Consider the following 19,938-nt stretch of genomic DNA (forward strand, 5'->3'; position numbering starts at 1 on the left):
AACACCCCACCCCCACCCACCCCACCCCCCAAAAAAATCCATCCCACTCGCCAGAATAATTACCTTACATAAGCGTATATATAACAGAAACTACAGTAAAGAAGCAACACAGTTTGTGATAAGCAGTGTGATAGAGATTTTGAATTAAAAGAACAAATGCAGAAACAGTTACATTCGGCCGCATAGTCTTAATCTTAAGTTGAACATGGTCAATTTTTTTCTTCTCACAAACAAAGCTGAAAAAGCCGAAATTCTATTGGAAATAGTCCTCAACTGTGCATACACACTATTGTTGTTGTTGTTGTTAAACAAAGCTAAAAGGGGAAAAGAAAAGACAATAACCAATAACACACAAACATCTAATTTTCATTTTTAGAAGTAGCTATCAGAATTGATGTCGATCGAGTTGATCCCTTAATTAGGAGGTATATATATATCGCATGCGTTGGTGTGTAAAATAGCATCATAGCTACAATGCCTACAGATCAGAGCTGCATTTTCTAAAGCAAGTTACTCCATTGGGATGAGCTGCTAGTTTCCTTTCCAGTCCTCCTATATATATCATGCACCACCTCTCTCATACCAACTACTTTTGGAGCCAAATAAACTGTATATATAGTTATTTCATAAGAAAAGACAAATCTCAATAATCAATGCTATAGTAGTATATTGTTATTCTTAAACGTAACCAAAAATGCATATTTACTAGATATATAGTACCATGCTTGAATATGTAAAAGGTTATACATGTGAAAATGCTACATAGAGAGAAAGAAAGCGAGAGGTAAAAACTGTCATTTACCAAAGCTATGATCAGTAGGGCAACAGTGAAATAGAAAGCATAATTACGAGCCATGATATGTAAAAGATCAATGTGTTTTTTGTGTGCAATTATATTTGCTTCATGAAAGGGCCATATTTATAGGCCTCTCCAGCTTCTCAACAAATTAATGATTAATTAATCACATTATTCAGGAGCTCCCTCCGGATCCAAGATTTAAACTTTATGATTTCAGCTTTTAAGGTTTTTACCATTGAACCTATTATATTTTTAAAGTTATGAGTTCATATATACTATTTTTGCAATTTTGATAAATTTTTACATATAAATTTTACTCCATGTTGAAAGTTATGAGTTCAATTGAACTCATTACTAACACACTACATCTGCCTCTGCCTTCCAACTAATATTTTTAAAAACAAAAGTAAAGGGAGGTAAAAAAAAATAGAGACATCCAAGATTTCAAGAATATTTCTTCTCATTGTGCTTCTTTGTCCTTTTAATTAATTTCATTATTTTGTTATTTTTTGCAGGTTTTCATTTCCATGACATCATTTCTAAAATTAATCAAATTCGTTTCATCTATTCCTTCTTTATAATAGTTCCTTTTTAAATTTAACAAAAAGATACATTGAACTGGCTAGGCCCATAAATGCTGTAAAAGATGGCGGAAAAGGGGAGAGAGCCGCGAGTAAAGGTTGCGAGAATTATTGCGGTGGACGGATAAGATTACTCTATCTTTAATCAGAGTTTCCAGTAGTTGAGTCATAAGTATGTAAAACAATTTCGGTAGAAGGTACTTTTCCCTTTTAACGAACATTATTACTACTATGCAAATTTAAATCAATCGACGCCTCAATGCGAGTACTAAAACTGTCGATTACTAAAAAAGAAGGTCGCAAGTTTGGTGTGTTTGTAAATTCGTTTCTCATGTTTGATCATTTGCCCTCAATGCTCGTAGACCTGTATTTTCTACTATAGTCAATGTTATTTTGGTTAAAATAAACTTAAATAATCAAAATCCATATCTTATACGTACTTGATATCCATCCAATGTGCCATTTGAGAAATCTTAAATCATGATGATCACAAGCAATGATTTAATAATTACAGTTTCCAATGCATGCTAAGTTGGCTAATTAATTACTACTTGTCATGACTGAATCTTATGTTTTAAATATTTATTGTTGTTGTCTTAATTTATACTTTTTCAATGCTGGAATACTCTAAAAAACTGTATAACATTATATACTAATATTGTAATAATATTACTTCATATAGCTTAACAAGTTTGATCATTTAGTTTTGTCGGGTTCTACATATATCCAGTTAGTTTTGTAAATTTTAGTTTCGTATCGTTTTCTATTAGTCTTTTATCCAATTGTGTTATCTTCTCAAACTTTTCACATATTCTTAAGTCTTAACAACTACTATAAAATTTAGTTATGTTTAGACTTTAGAGCTCTATATATATTATCAGAAATTTTAAAAAAAATGATTGCATTTACGTGTCCGTCATTGAATGGAGAAAACAATTATGAAATAGAAAATCGAACGAGATCAAACCATGACTTAAATTTTATTTTATTTTTGTTTGAAAGGATCATATACGCAAATGATATTTATGAGTTATCCTTAATTTAATATATCATCACATGCATTTGTCAAGCAATCTCTTAACAGGAATATCCCTGAGTTCAGAAACAAAATATAACTGCATTTAATTAACAGTTTAAGAAGAGATTAACAAATGAGTAAAAAGGTGATCTGCTCTTATTTTGATTATCTGTGAACTCAGAAAAGCGTGTTGGAGTTGTGTTGATTAATGATTAGTTCTATACAGGATTACGAGGGTGTTTGGCTAAGCTTATAAGCTGATCAAACTGACTTAGAGGGTGTTTGGCTAAGCTTATAAGCTGGTCAAACTAGTTTATAAACACTTTTTGGCTTATCTACGCGTTTGACAAAGTTAAAAGTGCTTATAAGCCAAGTGATTATAAGCCAAAAATAAACCAAAAGTCATAAGCTGGTCACCTCCAACGCTTATGCTTTTTTAGCTTATAAGCACCTTAAGTTTGACCAAGATTTTTATTATTTTATCCCTAAAATATTTTTTTTCAAAACAAAACTCACGTATCCCTACATCAAACCTATTTCTTTACTGTCTCACGTATTTCTTCAAACCTAAACCCTTTGCCTCTTCAAGTATGCAATTCTCACAAATATTTGAGGTAAGCAAATTCTCTATTTCTTTGCCCGTATTCTCTATTTCTCCATGATGAATCCTATAAAGTTATGCATTAGGTCTTTAACTATCTTATAAAGTTATATAACTTATGATAATATGATTATCATAAAATAAATTATATTTATCATAAAAATTATCTTATCCAATCACAGTTATATTTAAAATAAATTGACAAATAGAATATTTTGTATTTGAATCGATCTAGAATCTAAAATTTTGAAGAAATTACACCCTTATAAGTGTAAACAGTTCTAAGGTTATTTAAGTCATTTTAACAGAAAAAGAGCTTATCAGCACTTTTTTATCAAACATTGCAGCAGCTTATTAGTAATTTCAGCACTTGTATCCAAACACATAACTACTTATTTATTAAATCAGCTTCAGCACTTAAAAGTGCTTTTCATCCCCTAATGCTTATCAGCTACTTCAAATCAGCTAATCCAGACGGGCTCTTATAAATACTTTTTGGCTTTTCTACATATTTGGTAAACATAAAATATTTATTTTTTTTAATTCAAATCCCTACCTTGTATTATTATTGAACAAGATTACACAGGAGGGGGACCAAAAACCTTACCTCCGATAATACAAGCAAAAAATGAATACAAGGGTGGGGGTGTGAACAAACAGTGGGTTGCCCTTCAAACAAATTAGCTATCAAAAAAGGTACCCTGATCAAATAAGGATTCTCTTTTCCCGGAGAATCCTTATATATTCAAAGACCTTAACCTATACCCTTTTTATGGGATCTGATTCTAAAATTTGGTAAATCAGTCCTATCCATAATATAACTTCCTCTAGCAACTCGAGGAAGTTCATTAGTATTTGTGAAGATTCTGGAGGAATCTTCAATAGCACCAAAATTTGCCAAGGCATCAGCAGTCATGTTAGCTTCCCTGAAGCAGTGAGAAACTTCAACATTAAGATGCGCCATCTTGTCCCGAATACTAGTGATCTAGTATTGCAACTTCCAGGAAGGTTTTACTAGACCCTTTGATCATGTCAACCACTATTTTAGAGTCCAATTCTAATATAATGTTGTTGAAATTATTATCCATGCACCATTGCAATCCAAAGTTTGCTGCTTGAATCTCAGCCATATTATTAGAGCAAAAGATCATGGAGACAGAGAAAGCCATAACCATAGAACCACTCTGATCTCTAAGTATTCCTCCTGCTCCAGCCTTACTATCAGTGATCATAGAACTTCCATCAGTATTCAATTTGTATCTAGTTGAAGGAGGTTTTAACCAATAGACTAGTATACTGGTCAGTCTAGGCTTGAACCTTTCTACTATCTCAGAGAATTGATTCCAATTCGAGTTCAGAGGCAAGTGCTGGTAATCTTTTCTAATAGCAATCTTCAGGTTTAGAAAGATTTCATGAATGACTTTTCTCAGTGATATATTTATATGGCCATACTTTGAAGCACACCTTCTTTTTTTTATAGTTCCCAGCAAAACAGAGAGGGGATAAGCTTTAGAGCAAAGTTAAGCATATTATTGCCGGTATTCTGACTCCACCAGCTCCACATGAGATTCTTAAGATGATAAGAATTATACCTGACTCCAAAATAGTTAGCATAGAAAGTCCACACCCTTGTAACAAATTGGCTTTGCAAAAATAGATGAAAGGATGATTCATTGCTAGCAGGAACACAACATGAGCATTTGGAAACTACTTGTTGTCCAAATCTATTAATAGAGTCGTCTAGGGGAGACATGTTCTTCAAGATTCTCCAATTTAAGAAAGAGATCTTAAAAAGGAGCCTCTTATGCCAAATATTCCTGAAGGTATCATTAGTACTTCTCTTCTGCCTTATGGATTCTCTAGCGGACGCACAACTAAATTCTTCATTTTGATTGGGCATCCAAAAACATTGGTCATTCTTTCCTCGGTCAAAATTTTGAATCTGATTGATGTAGTAGTGTAGGTTAGGAGGAAGCAATTCCTGAAGTTTAGAATTATTCCAGATGTTCCCGTTTAAGAATTCTTTTACTTGGATGTTACCCAAGTTAAATCTAGCATAGTTGAAAAGGGCAAGCGGACCAATGCCAGTCCAATTATCCCACCAAAATATAGATTCCCCATTATTGATTTTTCAGATCATATGAGGTTCAGTGCACTTCTTGATCTCCATCTCCTTCCAGCTTTGTGATTGACCTGAAGACCATTTCCTTACTACAATATTAGTTCTCTTACCGTATTTTGCCTTCATGAACTTTGACCACAGATTATCATGAGTTCTGAGCTGCCACCACCTTTTCATGGCAAAGGATGTTGTGATATCATTTAGGCTTTGAAAGCCCTCTCCTCCTTCATCTTTAGCATAACAAAGGTTCTTCCAAGACACCCAGTGATATTTCTTTTTTCCATCACTATATCCCCAAAAAAAATCTGTCAAATATTTTTCGATCTGTTTCAAAACTGCTTTTGGAGGTGCAATGGCTGCCAGTAGGTGCATAGTTTGAGATTGAAGGATTTATTGAATAATAATAGCATTTCCTCCGTAAGACAGTAGATTTCCCTGCCATCCGCCTGCTTTCTTCAGAATATTAGTAGTTATGTCAGCAAAATAACAAAAAAAAATTCTCCCAACATAAATAGGCACTCCTAAGTATGTGAAGGGAAAGTTCTTGAAACCAATGATATTTTTTATGTTCTTCCTGATCTTTCTGTCAATATGAGGGACTGTGAGAAAATAACTTTTCTCAGTATTTATCTTCTGAACAGACACCATTTTATATCTTCTTAATTGCCTCATAATCATCTTCAACGAACTCCTGTCCCAAGAAGTAAAAATAACTACATCATCAGCATATGCTAAATGGTTAATTTGAGGAACATTAGCTGGCATGTTAAAGCCAATGAACTTCCTTTTTAGAAAAAAATGATTCAACATCTTGGAAAGTATTTCTGCAGTAATTACAAAGAGGGTAGGAGATAGGGGTCTCCCTGTTTAAGACCCCTTGTAGAGTAAAAAAATCCTTTTCTAACACCATTGATCAATACAGAATACCAAGTGTTAGTCACTAGTCTCAGAATAATATCAATAAATATTTTTGAAAAACCTAACTTTCTTAGAACTTCAGTCAAAAAATCTCAAGAGACCCTGTCATATGCTTTTTCCATATCAAATTTGATAATCATGTTGCCTTTAGAATTGGCCTTCTTTATTTTATGAATAATTTTTTGAGTAAGTAGGACATTTTCAGTGATCATTCTACCACTAATGAATCATGTCTGGTTCTCAGAGATCATTTTAGGCAAGAAGTTATTGATTATAGAAGCAACTATCTTTGACAAGATCTTGTTGGAGACATTGCTGAGACTGATAGGTTTCATCTGAGAGAAGTTCACAGGAGCTTCAACCTTAAGGATAAGAATAAGACATGAGTGAGTGAAAAATATGCTAAGCCCTTTGACTCTAAAGAAATCCTGCACAAAATAAACAATATCAGTCTTAATAATGTTCCAACAATTTTGATAGAAGAAACCATTATACGCATCTGGGTCCGGAGCACTCTCTGGGCTGAGCTCTATAATAGTATTAAAAATTTCTTCTTCTTCTGGAATCATTGTCAAAAGGTTGTTGTCTCTTTCAGTGATCACTTTGTCAATTTAGTTTAGAACTGCAAAATCTGGATTGTGATCATCTTTGGTGAACAAATGATTGAAGTACTGAATAGCTGCCTCCCCTATGTCATTGCCATTTTCAATCCAATTTCATGTGGAGTCTTGAATCCTGTGGATGAAGTTTCTCCTTCTCTTATGTTTGATGACACTGAAGAAATATTTAGAGCAAAAGTCCCCTTCATCTTTCCATTGAATGTTAGCCTTTTGCAGAAGGATACTCTCTTGTATACTCAGGTATCTGGTGTATTCAGCAGACACTCTATTCAATTCTTGTCTATTCTAGCCAGTAGGATCTATATTCATAGTGAGTTCTTGTTCTGTCAAAAGTTGTTCAAAAATTTTGACCTTCTAAAAAATATCACCTATAGAAATCCTGGACCATGAACTAAGTTCTTTGACTAGTTTTTAAAACTTTTCTTGGAGGATTCTCATGGGATTGCCCTCAAAAGACATGTTCCATACGTTTCGTATTATCTCCTCAAAATCAAGTTGAGAAGTCCAAAAGTTTAGAAATTTGTAGTACTTGGTATAGTTATTATTATCAGTGGTGCATTTGATGAGGAGCACATTATGATCTGATCCTTTCCTAGCCAAGTGAGTAACTGCTGTATTTCCCATAATGTTAGCCCATGATTTATTTAGTAGGACCCTGTCCAATCTCTTGTTGATTCTCTTCCTTTTCTTTCTTCCATTTGTCCATGTGAATATATCTCCATTGAAACCTGCATAAAAAATTTCACAATCATTGATACATTCAATAAAATCTAAATTATGTCTTACCTTGTGATGTCTCCCTCCTTACTTCTCTTCAGGAGTTGTGATGCTATTAAAATCACATGTTACTTCCCAGGGGCCTGTAACCCTCTCACTAATGTTTATTAGATTATTCTAGAGTCTCTTCCTTCTCTTGGCTTTGGTTTTGGCATATACTACAGTATACCAAAAATTAGTGTCAGAGGGTAGATACTTCATGGCAAAGGTGATTTGTTGGTGATGATTGGATTGTATGGAAGCTTCTATGGAGTCATTCCAAAAGCACCATATTTTTCCATTCTTGTTAGCAGCTGTATTCGAAAAGTCAAGTTTCCTCCTATAGTTTTCCAGCTTGGTCGATTTGACAAAAGGCTCCTGAATAGTCACTAGTTGAACTTTATACAAATTAACAAGCTGAATCAGTCTTTCAAAAGATTTTTTTTGATTTAACCCCCCCTTATATTCCAATTTATAGAACTAATCATTGGAAGTATAGAGGTTAAATCACATTCTTCTTCTCTTTCACCTCGCCAGTAGAGGCTAACCTAGCTAAGTGTTGCTTCTTCTTTCTAGTTGTAGATCTACTTCTAGGAGATAATCCTTCTCTTTGCGTAATACTGTCTATTTCCCTGCTAACTGCATCATCTGATTCAATTGGCTGGGGGGCTAAGACTTCTTTTTGCTTTTGAAGTATGTTATCATTCTGTTTCCTTTTGTCAGTATTCGTGCTGCTGTCGCTTCTTCTCTCCTTGTATTCTGTGATGGAAGTCTCTTTTCTATCTATCTTTAGCTCAATGGTTATATTTCCTCCTCTTTATAGATAAGTAGTTTCTGGATATATTGCACTTTCTTCTACTTGTTCTACATCGGTGTTCTCTTGGAAAGTTTGGTCCTCACTCTTAGAAGGCACTTGATCTTCACCCTCATTGACGGAACCCGCCTCTATCCGCCTGTTACTGGAGCATGTAGTTTTTTCCTCATCGTTTATGTTATTTTCTTCCATCTTGTTGTTCTCGTCCTTATTAAACTCTTCCTGATTTTTCCCAGCACTCTCTAGTGTCGGTTGGTTCGCCACTTCCTTAATTACTTCATCCCTGGTCTTCTCTTTACCTTTTCCTTTAATGATCGTGTCTGTAGTATTTTTGAAACTGGTAATATTCTTGACCTTCAATTTCCTGAGTTCCTTTCTCTTTTGGTTTTTTTTCCTTTTCCTTCCTACCTTGTTCTTGCTCTATTGCAGCCCGATTCTCCTTTTTTTGTTTGTTTCTGCCTTCAGTCTCCTGCTTATTAGCCCTATTCATTTGCTTTACACTTGATTCCCCTTTCTCATTGTTGTTTTCTTCTTGAGTAGGTATATTTCCATCCTTTTCCTCTGATTTGCCCTCCGCTGCTTTGATGGTATTGTTCTCTAGTATAGCTTTGGCATCCTGCTGTGCCATTTGTTTACTCAGTTTTTCATTTTCTTTTTCCTTTTCAAACATTCTGCATTGAACTAATAAATGGCCCAACAGTTTACAAAACTTGCAATATTTAGGAACTCCTTCGTATTCTAGCTTCTGAGTATGTCCCTTTAAAGGTTGAGTTTCATCTTCAGTACCAACCCAAACTGATTGGAGCAATTGTTTGGTGAGATCGACTTCTACCCTTACTTTAGCCATGCTCGGCCTGGTTCTGTAGTTTGTAGCAATGTCCATAGATAAAGGAACCCCCACAGGTCCCAAAACTTGTTTGACGTAATTCCATGTGTGGCAGTGGAAGGGAAGCCCCGGCAACAAAACCCAGATAGGCACTATCGGAGAATCCTCTTCCGGTTTAAAGTCGGGCGGCCATTTTTGGAGCCACATAATCATTCCATCTATTTCAATAGATTTTTTGAACCAAATTGTTTTGCAGTCTTCATCGTTAGTGACATCTATAAACACAGTTCTGAAATCATAAGCACCAATTTTAAAATCCCCTTTCAGAGATAACTTTTCAGCAAAAACCGATCTAATACGTTCGATGTTAGGTCTGTTCCTTAAAAACTTTCCAATGATTGTGTATTTACACTCCTCAGCCATAACGCCGTAGTAATCGCTCGCTTTGAAAATTACAGCCGACATTCCATTGTGTGTAGTAACCCTAGCTTTGACATTAGGGCCACCAAGTCTCCTCCCGTTGGATTTTGGCTTCATTGGTGCAGCAATAGCTGTTGCATAGTCTAATTTTGGACTAACTCCTTCTATGGGGTTGGTCGCCCCAAGTGTGGGAGCTATGTTCTTCATTGGACGCGCCAGTTCGGTACCGGCCGGCGTCGCCATGAGTCGGCGCGTATGCCCCAGTCACCCGAAATAGGGCTTTTTGTTACCGTTAGTAAGTAAATGTGATTCTGTACAGAGAGAATTTTTTTCTTTGGTTTACGTTGTGTTAATGGTCTACGTAAAGTGCTTATAAGCCAACTGTTTATAAGCTAAAATCAGCCATAAGTTGGTCACCTCCAACTTATGACTTTTCAGCTTATAAGCACTTTTAGTTTCACCAAGACTTTTACTCCTAGTTTATCTTTAATAACTTTTTAAATTTACAAAATATTTTTTCCCAAATAAATTATTTAATTTTCTCTTCATTCCATATTCGTTGTTTATCATTTTCTCTACAAAGAAACTTTTTAATTCATAATCTTTTGTAAATATTTTAAGGGTATTTTAGTCTTTATAACAAAAGAACAACTTATTAGCATTTTTCTACCAAACATATCAACTGCTTATTATCAGTTTCAGCATGTCTATCCAAACATGTAAATGCTTATTTAAAAAATCAGTTCCAACACTTAAAAATGCTTTTCAACACTTCAAACTTATCAACTATTTACAATCATCTAATCCCAACGAACTCTATTTTAAGTCAAATTGTTATTTCTTTTTTAGCTTATAAGCGATTTTATAGGAGCAAGTTCAGGTCACCATTATTAGTAATTTATTACTCTATGTGTTATTATTACCATTAGTAGTATGGCAACGCCACAGTTTAATTAGCAATAGGATACAACAGATAGACACATAATCATATGAGAAAATCAACTAAATTAAAATAAAGACGTGTTAAAGACTATTTTAACATCCAGCATATATATGTATTAAATAACCAAGATTTTCGTGCTTTTTAAATTCCTCATATATAGTATACTTCCTTCGGTCCAGTTTAAGTTATTTTTGTGCTCTTCTCACACATATTTAGAAATTTACTTTAACATTAATTAACAAGTCACTGAGCTTTAAACATAGAAAGTCAACAACTTGCAGTAAATCAGGGCAATTAATGAGATTTAACTGCTAAACCACCGTAGATATGGATCTTGATTCTTGAAGCAGCATATGTTCAAAAGTTTCTTAATATTTTCTAAGAAAATCATTTTTTTATTGACGTAGGCCATATTAAAAAGCAGAAGAATATGTAATAGTTTAAAGTTGGTGGCTAAAGTTTTTTTATCCAACATGTAATTGGACAAATTAAATTTTAATGGAAAGTAAATATTTGAAGGTCTATATTGCAAAGAACCAAAATCCTAGTTAGACGCGGTCATTTGGGTAAGTAAAAACTTGTTTATACCGAACTAAACATGGTTATCACAAAATTATAATTAATAAATATATATATTTACCTTAATATATCACTCAACTATGATAAATTACTGTTGTAAATATCGTCACTTGGGTAAGATCCCTTCCTCCTTCTCAATCCTTTTCCAAATATAATAAAAAAATTAAGACAAATTACTGCATGATTTAATAAGAAAATTAATTTTGCATAAGCTTGGTATTTACCCTCTTAGGTCAGATATTAGAAACATAATCTTGATGATTTGCACCTCAGAAGCGCAAACTATGAACGAATTAAAATGTTAAAAATAACTATATTAACAATATCAATATCTAGTAATACTATAATTAACAGTTAAGAAATTAAGAACAATTTATTATTTCCTTTTTTCAGTTTTGTAAAAAATTCTAGCTCTGATTTAATTTTCCCTTTTTCTTTTTCCTTGCTTAGAGGACATTCTTGTTCTGTATTTGTTGTTGGCACAGAAAGATAGCCCCAATGGCAGTGACACGCAGTTGGATGCCGCCAGTTTTTCTTCTTCAGTTGTTCTTTTTATGCTCTCTTATTTCTGGGTATTTTTACCTTCACACTATACGTACCCATAAATTTGCATGCATGTAAAAATATACTTAATTCAGAGAAATTTTACATCTTGGATCCTCAATTCCCCTAAATTGTACTATTTATTAAGCTTGTTAATAAAAAACTAAAACCCATTTGAGTATTTTCCCACATAGCATGTCATGATGTAAATTTAATGGGATTTATCCATTTGAATATTTGGTGTTTTCCCTTTTTGGGTGGCAGAAAATGTCAAAAGCTTTTGAAATTTTTGTATCTTCAGTCCCCCTATTTTTTAATTTATATATCAAACTTAAACACTAAATTAAGGCTCATTTGATTATTTTCTAGCTTCTAAATTTAATCTCCATTTGAATTTTTGGTGTTCTCTCTGTTAGATGGGAAAAAATGTCAAATTTTTTGGAATCTTGGATCTTCAGTGCCCCTATTTTGTTTTTTTTTTTGTATGGCTTGTTAGCAACAATTAAAGCCCAACTGATTGGTTTTTCCACGGCATGTGACAACTGAATCTGAACATTTTTAAGACGTAGCCTGTTTTGAATCATTTTTAAGATTATTACATCATATTAACACCATTTGATTATTTTATCCACATTTTCCTTGTTGTGTTTTCATTACTAATTAATTTTTATTTGCAGGAATACTGATGGTTATACTGTGACGGCTAGAGTAAAAATTCCTGGTACATACTCGAATCTTTTTTTTCACCTTCCTCTTCCTAGTTATATTTTCAGAATACATATCCTATTTATTGGCTAGTTTGACTAATCTGTTAGCTGAATATTTAAATTTAAGGAAAAATGGGACATTTTAAACTTAAAATATATACTACATAGTACAATCAATAGTGAAGAAAAAATCCATCCAAGGAAAGTAGAAACCATTTGGGATGACCCAACGTACCAATTAAACAACCATTTGGCAGAAAAAGTGATATTTTTGGTCAAATTTTCCAACTTTTTGTTAAGATAGATAGAGTTTTTCTACCTCTGTGTTCTATTAATTTCAGATTCTAGTGCTAAAGTTGTCCTTTTGTTGTAGAGATTCACTTCGCTTCGCTAAGTCAGAGGCGTATCGGATTTCTAGAACATAGGTGTATCACTAAAGAAAAGAGAAAAAAAGTATCAAGTGGGAATTGATCTGTGTTTGTTTGAGTAAATAACTCAGTATTCAACCAAATGCACCATTCAATATTTTTGGAGCATGGATGCCAACAAATAATATTAGAACAATTTTAGAAAATACATATATAAAATACCTAGTTTGGCGAAGAGACCATAAATTCATGTGCCCAATATTTAGGCTATAGGTCCGCCTCGGACTACAGTTGATGTTTTAGAACTTTTCCCCTGATGATTTACCAGGTTATTAACTTTAATAACTTGGTTCTTTTATAGGCTTTAGCTTGAAAGGATCAGGTTTGTCAGCTAAAGCTTCAAATGTAAAAGTCATACTCAATGGTGGCCAAAGAGTTACTTTCTTGAGACCCGATGGATATTTCTCATTGTATCCTTCCTATGACTCCATGTCTTAAGTCAGTCTTCAGATTTGATATCTTAGGTTATGTATCTTGATTAGACTCTATATATTGTTATGAGTTTTGTGCTTCCTCAACTGAATGTTTATTGCTGCAGTGCTCCACTCTCCAAGAAAAAGAAAAAACCTGCATAATGTATTTTCATTGATTTTGTGCATTGTTTTCTTGTATGATCTGTTTGGCTAAATAAAATGGAGCTTAAATGTGAGTGGTTCATGTGATAATTGGTGTTTTCAGCGCTATACTTTTCAGATATGATTGAGTTGACTTCATTTCCTAGCAGCAGCAAAATAACATTGTGATTCATATTATCTATCGCATATTTGCTGTTAGCCATACACTTAAGCATGGTGAGAAATTTGCCCTCTTGTCTGCTCTTTAGCTTTTACTAACCTTCTGGTCATAAGAAGTGAATGTTGTTCTCTATGTACAATTCCTTAACCGTAGCAATAGCCATAATGTTTCAGCTGGAACACATCTCATAGAGGTGTCTGCAATTGGCTACTACTTTTCTCCAGTGAGCTTCTCTGCTTAATTCTTGATCAATTTTTCCTTAAAAGGATTTATATGCTTCTGATCCCTTTCTGGATGCCAGGTCCGAGTTGATGTTAGTGCAAGGAACCCAGGTAAGGTTCAAGCAGCGTTAACCGAGAATAGGAGGAATCTGATTGAACTGGTTTTGGAGCCATTGAGTGAGGAGCAGTATTATGAGGTCAGGCTTGAATCTCCTAGTTTTCCCTTCTTTTCTCTAATTTTCTTTCCAAATCACAGCATGAATTTCTCTTGCAGATAAAGGAACCCTTCTCCATTATGTCACTGGTGAAAAGTCCAGTGGGCCTGATGATTGGATTTATGCTGTTTGTAATGTTTCTGATGCCAAAATTAGCAGAAAATATGGGTGAGTGCTCTAAGTTTTCACCAAAATGAAGTGGCTAGCTACACATGCAATTCTAATTATCCGTCCATAATGCTAAAATTTTGTACGCTTCACGATGACTGCACTAAAAATGTGATGAAATTCCAATCTATGTGATGTTATCCATTTATACATCAATCTCTAATTCTCTATAGAATTATTGAATTATGCAACAAAAAAGAATATCGGGCACACATTCATTTTCATGAGTTAAATGGGGATTTAGCATGGATGTCTAAATCTAACTAAAAAATGGAAAAGGTGAAAGTTCCTAAAGTAACAAGCATCAGCTGTTAATCATAATATATGAGTTTAACCCAAGCTTCACCGTCTCCTGATGTTTACTGTGCACACAGCACACTTCTCTTTCTGTCTGAAGATTCTGGACTCTTTCCAAGTACATGTGTGTTCTTGTATTGATGGATATCTGTGTTTACAGTATATATAACTATAACTACATGTTGTATACACGCAGACATGCCCCACACACATATAAATACACACGAGTGTGCGCGCACACACACATGCCCCCAAACACATACAAAATAATATTTCTCGACTATATCTATAGATGCTTGTATTTGTCTTATTTGTCTAACATATTGTTTCAATTAATTTATCCGTGGATATCTGTGTTTCTAGTATATTTCTTTGTGTGTCATTCTATATGCATCATCTATCTAACAGATTAATATATCTCACTTACATATAGATGTTTATGTTAGTATTTCACCTATAGGATTACAAGAAAATCCCTCCAGATGCATCATTAGTGGCTCTATGCTGTTTATGGCAGCTTGAGATCGATATCTTAAATTTTGGAATCAGCAGTTATTACCTAGCTAGCTTGCTCCAATGATTTAATAAACGTTTGTTCTTCATATTTATGTCTCACAGTCTGTCTTGAAAAACAAAGATTTGCAAATTAAATGGGATGGCTTTAAGACATTTTTCTTTTCTTCTTTCCTACGTTGATAAGTGATGACCTTAAGGCGTTTTAGAGTTTCTGCAGACTGCATTAGATGAGATACGGTTAAAATAGTATTGAGTGCAGTAGTATGTGACAGGGTGAAAGAAACAGAAGAACAAAAACACGTATAGGAGGGTAATGGAGGCAGATTGACAGGAGAGGGAAAACAGCTTAAAAGTTGTGTGCATTACTATAATGATTGATCTTTTCTAGCTGTCAAAAAGTTCCTCCAAATTATTCCTGGATCTTGCTCACCTTGGATTAACTAAATACTAATCGAAAAATTTTAAAATCCATAATCCATTTTCAATTAATCCTTTTGATCTGTCAAAATCCATCATCCTATTTGCACCCATTGTTTGCAGATCAAGTGTTACATAACATTGATTCATTAATTAAGAGCTAGACTCTGTTGGTCAACGGTAAACCTATATTCTCTTCTGTATAGCACAGAGTTAAGTGATCATGAGACATCAGGGAAACTCATGCTTGCATTTCTGGAAGTTACTTTACCTTTTTGGTTCTTGATTTATTGCCATTTCGCTGCTAGATCAAACAGACATTACATAAGATTTATCGCACTAATGTGCTGCTTTTTTTTTATGTGGCAGATCCTGAAGAAATAAGACGAACACAAGAGGAAATGAGAAACCAAGGAGTTCCCACTCTTTCAAGCTTATTGCCTGGGGCTCAAAGCAACAACTAGAGAGTCGAGACAGGATTAAGAACTTCAAAAATTCTCTGCTAGAAAAGGAAATTCTTCGTTTCCATTCTATGGAAAAGCTTAAAAATCGTAAGCTTAGTTTCAACAACCCCTCTCAAGCTTTCTCAACTCGCTGAGTACCATCATTAGTACCTTTAATCACTTGCAAAGATCCTACATTTCCTTTTGGTTAAAATTGTAGGCCTCTGTTATCAGGTTTAAGCGTCGATTAGCCTAAGAAATTTTTAATATTGAATTGCCTGTAATCCAATGCCAATATTATTGTGCTGTGAAGAAGTAGTCTCGCCATCCTTTTATCACTGTCTATGCTTTGCCTTATGCAGGTTTATTAGGAGTATCAGCTACCAGTTCTAAGGAAAAAAGAAATCCAGAACATGTACTGGTAGTAGCTGTGAGTTTGGAATTAAGCTGCAAGGCAATATACTCGAGTTTTTAACCAATATTGTACCTTATCTTGGTAGGTCTATTTTGGTCCCTCAAATATAATACTGAGTATATTTAGTCCTTTTAAGTATGCTAAAGTGGAGCAACTTTAGTCTCACTGACACAGTGCATTCAAAAACTAACGGTGTTACCCAACTCTGATTCATGAATCAAATCTTCTGCTATGAAGCAAAACGCTTCCTCTCCTTTTATTGGATAGCGCAAATTATTACTTTAATTCCTCATTTTTAGATAATATCTTCTAAAATTTTGACCTTAAAAATATCTCCTTTTGTGCCAGTTTTCAATGAGAAAATGACATTGTATAACCGCTGTAAAAATATTAGCCGAAAAATATATAAAATTTATATATATTTTTTTGTATATATATACATTTAAAAATTTCGATTGATTTTCCAAAAAGAAAAGTTAAAATTTGAAAAAATTAGAGCTGCCAGGATCACTTCTAGGCATATTATTGAAGCAAACGAATAACCATGCTGTATTATCACTTTTAGCCCGTGCCAGAAACTATTTACATCTGCTGTGAAAAAAATATATAAAATTTGTATAATTTTTGTATATTAACATACAATATATATATATATATATATATATATATATATATATATATATATATATATATATAAAAAATACATTTTTTGGCTATTTTGTTTACAGCGGCTATACAATATCATTTTCTCATTGAAAACTGGCACAAAATGTGATATTTTCATGGTCAAAATTTTAGAAGGCATTAGCTAAAAACAAGAAATTAAAGTGAAAATTTACGTTATCCAATAAAAGGAGAGGAAACGTTTTGCTTCAAAGCCGAAAATTTACTTCATGAATCAGAGTTGGGTAACACCGTTAATTTTTTAACACATTGTGTCAGTGAGACTAAATGTGCTCCACTTTAGCATACTTAAGGGACTAAATAAGCTCAGGGCTATATTCGAGGGACCAAAATAGACCTACCATCAAAGATAAGGGACAATATTGGCCAAAAACTCCAATATACTCTCTTTCTATTTCTGTTCTAAATGAACTGTCTGTTCGATACAATTAGGGTTGTCAAATTTGGCCCAAGCCCAAATGACCCGCTCTACCCGTCCAAGGTTGGGTTCGTTATTAACGCGCTCATTTATTGAACTCATCCCATTTTGATCCAATTCATCTCAACCTATTTAAAGTTAGGCTAATTTTTAGGTCAAATTGATCCATGAGTAACTTTGCCAAAACATCATAGAAATATTTTTTTTGTTTTATATATTATATATGACCAGAAAAAAGGAAAAAAGTCTTATTTTGTAGTTATACAATTAATAAAAAAATAACACATAATTAATTAAAGCTTGGTAAGATTTTTAGGGGGGGGGGGAGGGGAGGGAGAGGGTTGGGCCACGGCCCAAGTTTTAGCCCATCTCAGTCTAAATAACTTTTGGACAAGTCATTTAACCCGTCTATTTATTGGCTTAGCCCATTTTCACCCGCCCAAAATCGGCCCAACCCACCCATTTGACACCTCTACATACAACTAAACATAAGCATTGTGAAACTATTGATTGCAGGTAGGGGTGTTCATGGTTCGGTTTGGATTGGTTTTTCCCTAAAAAGAAACCAAATCAAGTAAGTCGGTTTTTCAAATATTGGAACCAAACCAATTAAGTCATTTTTAATCGATTCGATTTTTGTTGGTTTTTCGAATTTTCGGTTATTTATCAATTTTTTCTTAAATATGAGACATACACTACCAAACATATATTCCGGCGACTACGTTTTCAACGTAACACTATTTAACCAATTGCTCTTTGAAAAATCTATCATTTATCAAGATATATTGATGATAATTGAATCAAATAGTGATGAATAATTTAAGTACTCAATTAAAAATTAATTATTTTTAACATGAAATAATTCGTGTACTTAGCAAAAGAAAACTACCAATCAAACTAGAATGTAAAGGCAAAGAATCTCCTATTTGTTATAAATATAGAAAAGGACAACATGCTATCCAATACGAGATTTGAGAAATGGTTTTATGCTCTGCTTCTTAATTAATATCTAATGATTATTTATAATTTTTATCTGGAATTTTAAAATTTAAGATTATTTGTACATAATTCAAATAACACAAATCATAATTTGACATTGTTTACCCTAAAAAAATGGATAACAATTGAATTTATATGTGGTTTTAAGGATATGCGGATTAATTAAATTGAATTTACCCGGACCCCGGATCGAGGGGCTCCTTGCCTCGACTTTGGTTCCTCACCTTCATTTTTCTTGCTCCGTTTATTTTATCAGAAACCGAGTCGTCCCATGGGCTCGATTTTACCCGTATACAGATAGTCCTGTCGTTTCTCGGAGAGTAACTTTACAGAGACGACGAGAAACAACATGAGCTCTTCGATTTCTTCTTCTATACGTCGTGACAGAAACGACAAAGAATCTGAAACGTCCCGTCAGTCGCGTCATAATGGCTTCAAATGCGTGTCAGCCATCGGCATGCCGTCTCTGGACGCAAAATGGTGCAGAGCCTCTATAAATACCCCTTCTTTCGTTCATTTTTCACTTTTGACCAAGCTTCTACCTTCGAATCTTCAGGATATCACTACCTTTCTTCATACTCCAACATTTTTGCCTTCGTTCTTCAAGATTTCTCAGCAAATTACAAGCTTTTATTTACTTTCTACTAACGCACATGATCCTCTCTGTGAAGCTTTTACCCTTCATCTCCCAATCTTTCTCTATATTTTCTAAATTTTTCCCATATAACAATGGCGAAAACCTCCAAAACTGTTCCCCAAAAAGTTGTTTCCTCTTCTTCACAGCTGACCACCAAAATCGAGTAGACCGCTCCTGATGTGGTCATCCTGGAGAGGTCCGGTGCTGACGCGGCTACCGATGAACCGACCCCCGAACCTCCCATGAAAAGGTTTGTTCCTGGGGGTTGTTCGGTTGCTGATGGCTTTAAGGTTGAGAAGCTGTTGTCGGTGCAGGGTCAGTGTGAGGAGGCATCAAGATATATATGATCAATCACCGAAAATATTCTCCTCAAAGTCCGAAAGGACTGCAACTAGGCAGGCAAGGACATATTTATCCCTGGCACTTATCCTTTTACATTGGGCCTGGTGGCCCCGATCATCTTGGACTTATGTAGGAGGTATGAAGTATGCATCGGTCAAATCCACCCATCGCTGTGGAGGATCGTAATCCTCCTCCGATTCTTTGTGAACAAAATAGACTCTTGCTTGTTCACCATCGATCATCTACTCCGCCTGTACAGTCCTCGAATATTCCGAGGGGGACTGATAAAGCTTATACACCTGGCTAGCAAAGCCCCATTCTCAAGCATCGACGAGGACTGGGATCGGGGATGGCAGGGATGCTTTGTCCAGGTGCGGACCGCAGACTTGATCCCTACAGAGTGGAGGCCATTACCCGAGAAGTGGAACGTATCACGTAAGTATGAATTCCTTTTAAACTTTGATTTTATGTTTTATCTTCGTTTTTCTCACCGGTATTTTTTGTGGTGCAACCCTTGCTCGAGTCCCAAACGCAATCCCTCAACTCAAGGAGTGGATCGAGGGCATTTGCTCGCAGATGCCTTATTCCGAGCGCTCATGGCACAAACTTTCGAAGGGCCGCTGGGAAGCCCGTTCTCACGGTAGGACCCTTCTTCGAATAGGTAACCTCTGGCTTTTCCCCTTAGCATCGTACTTACCTTCTTTCCTTTGTTTTTTCCTCTGCAGGTTTGCCTAAGATCATTGAGCTCAAGCCTGT

At 34.6% G+C, this 19,938-nt stretch overlaps 2 protein-coding genes across 3 annotated transcripts; one reads left to right on the forward strand and one right to left on the reverse strand.

Moving 5' to 3' along the window:
• Positions 1-5,130: 5,130 nt before the first annotated feature.
• On the reverse strand, positions 5,131-5,493 carry LOC108948219 (uncharacterized mitochondrial protein AtMg00310-like). Its single transcript, XM_018777073.1, has one exon. It carries the CDS (start codon positions 5,491-5,493, stop codon positions 5,131-5,133), a length of 363 nt encoding a protein of 120 aa, XP_018632589.1.
• A 5,894-nt stretch (positions 5,494-11,387) lies between these two features.
• Positions 11,388-16,002, forward strand: LOC104113993 (ER membrane protein complex subunit 7 homolog). 2 transcript variants are annotated; one of them, XM_018777579.3, is made up of 7 exons: positions 11,388-11,569; positions 12,218-12,261; positions 12,977-13,085; positions 13,570-13,603; positions 13,712-13,828; positions 13,906-14,014; positions 15,614-16,002. In XM_018777579.3, exons 1-7 carry the CDS (start codon positions 11,496-11,498, stop codon positions 15,706-15,708), a joined length of 582 nt encoding a protein of 193 aa, XP_018633095.1. In that variant the 5' UTR covers positions 11,388-11,495; the 3' UTR covers positions 15,709-16,002. The 2 variants fall into 2 exon arrangements, with proteins under 2 accessions (XP_018633095.1, XP_009622653.1); XM_009624358.4 differs by having other exon boundaries at positions 11,394-11,569; positions 13,570-13,633.
• Positions 16,003-19,938: the final 3,936 nt, after the last annotated feature.

This window comes from Nicotiana tomentosiformis, chromosome 6 (assembly GCF_000390325.3).
Source record: "Nicotiana tomentosiformis chromosome 6, ASM39032v3, whole genome shotgun sequence".
Lineage (NCBI taxonomy): Eukaryota > Viridiplantae > Streptophyta > Magnoliopsida > Solanales > Solanaceae > Nicotiana > Nicotiana tomentosiformis.

What these genes read in the sequence shown, in the direction of transcription:
- LOC108948219 (XM_018777073.1), bottom strand. Translation starts at nt 5,493, where the DNA reads ATGCACCTACTGGCAGCCATTGCACCTCCAAAAGCAGTTTTGAAACAG.
- LOC104113993 (XM_009624358.4), top strand. Translation starts at nt 11,496, where the DNA reads ATGGCAGTGACACGCAGTTGGATGCCGCCAGTTTTTCTTCTTCAGTTG. An exon ending in TTATGCTCTCTTATTTCTGG is followed by an intron (nt 11,570 to 12,217) that starts GTATTTTTACCT and finishes TTTTATTTGCAG; the next exon opens with GAATACTGATGGTTATACTG. An exon ending in AAAATTAGCAGAAAATATGG is followed by an intron (nt 14,015 to 15,613) that starts GTGAGTGCTCTA and finishes TTTATGTGGCAG; the next exon opens with ATCCTGAAGAAATAAGACGA.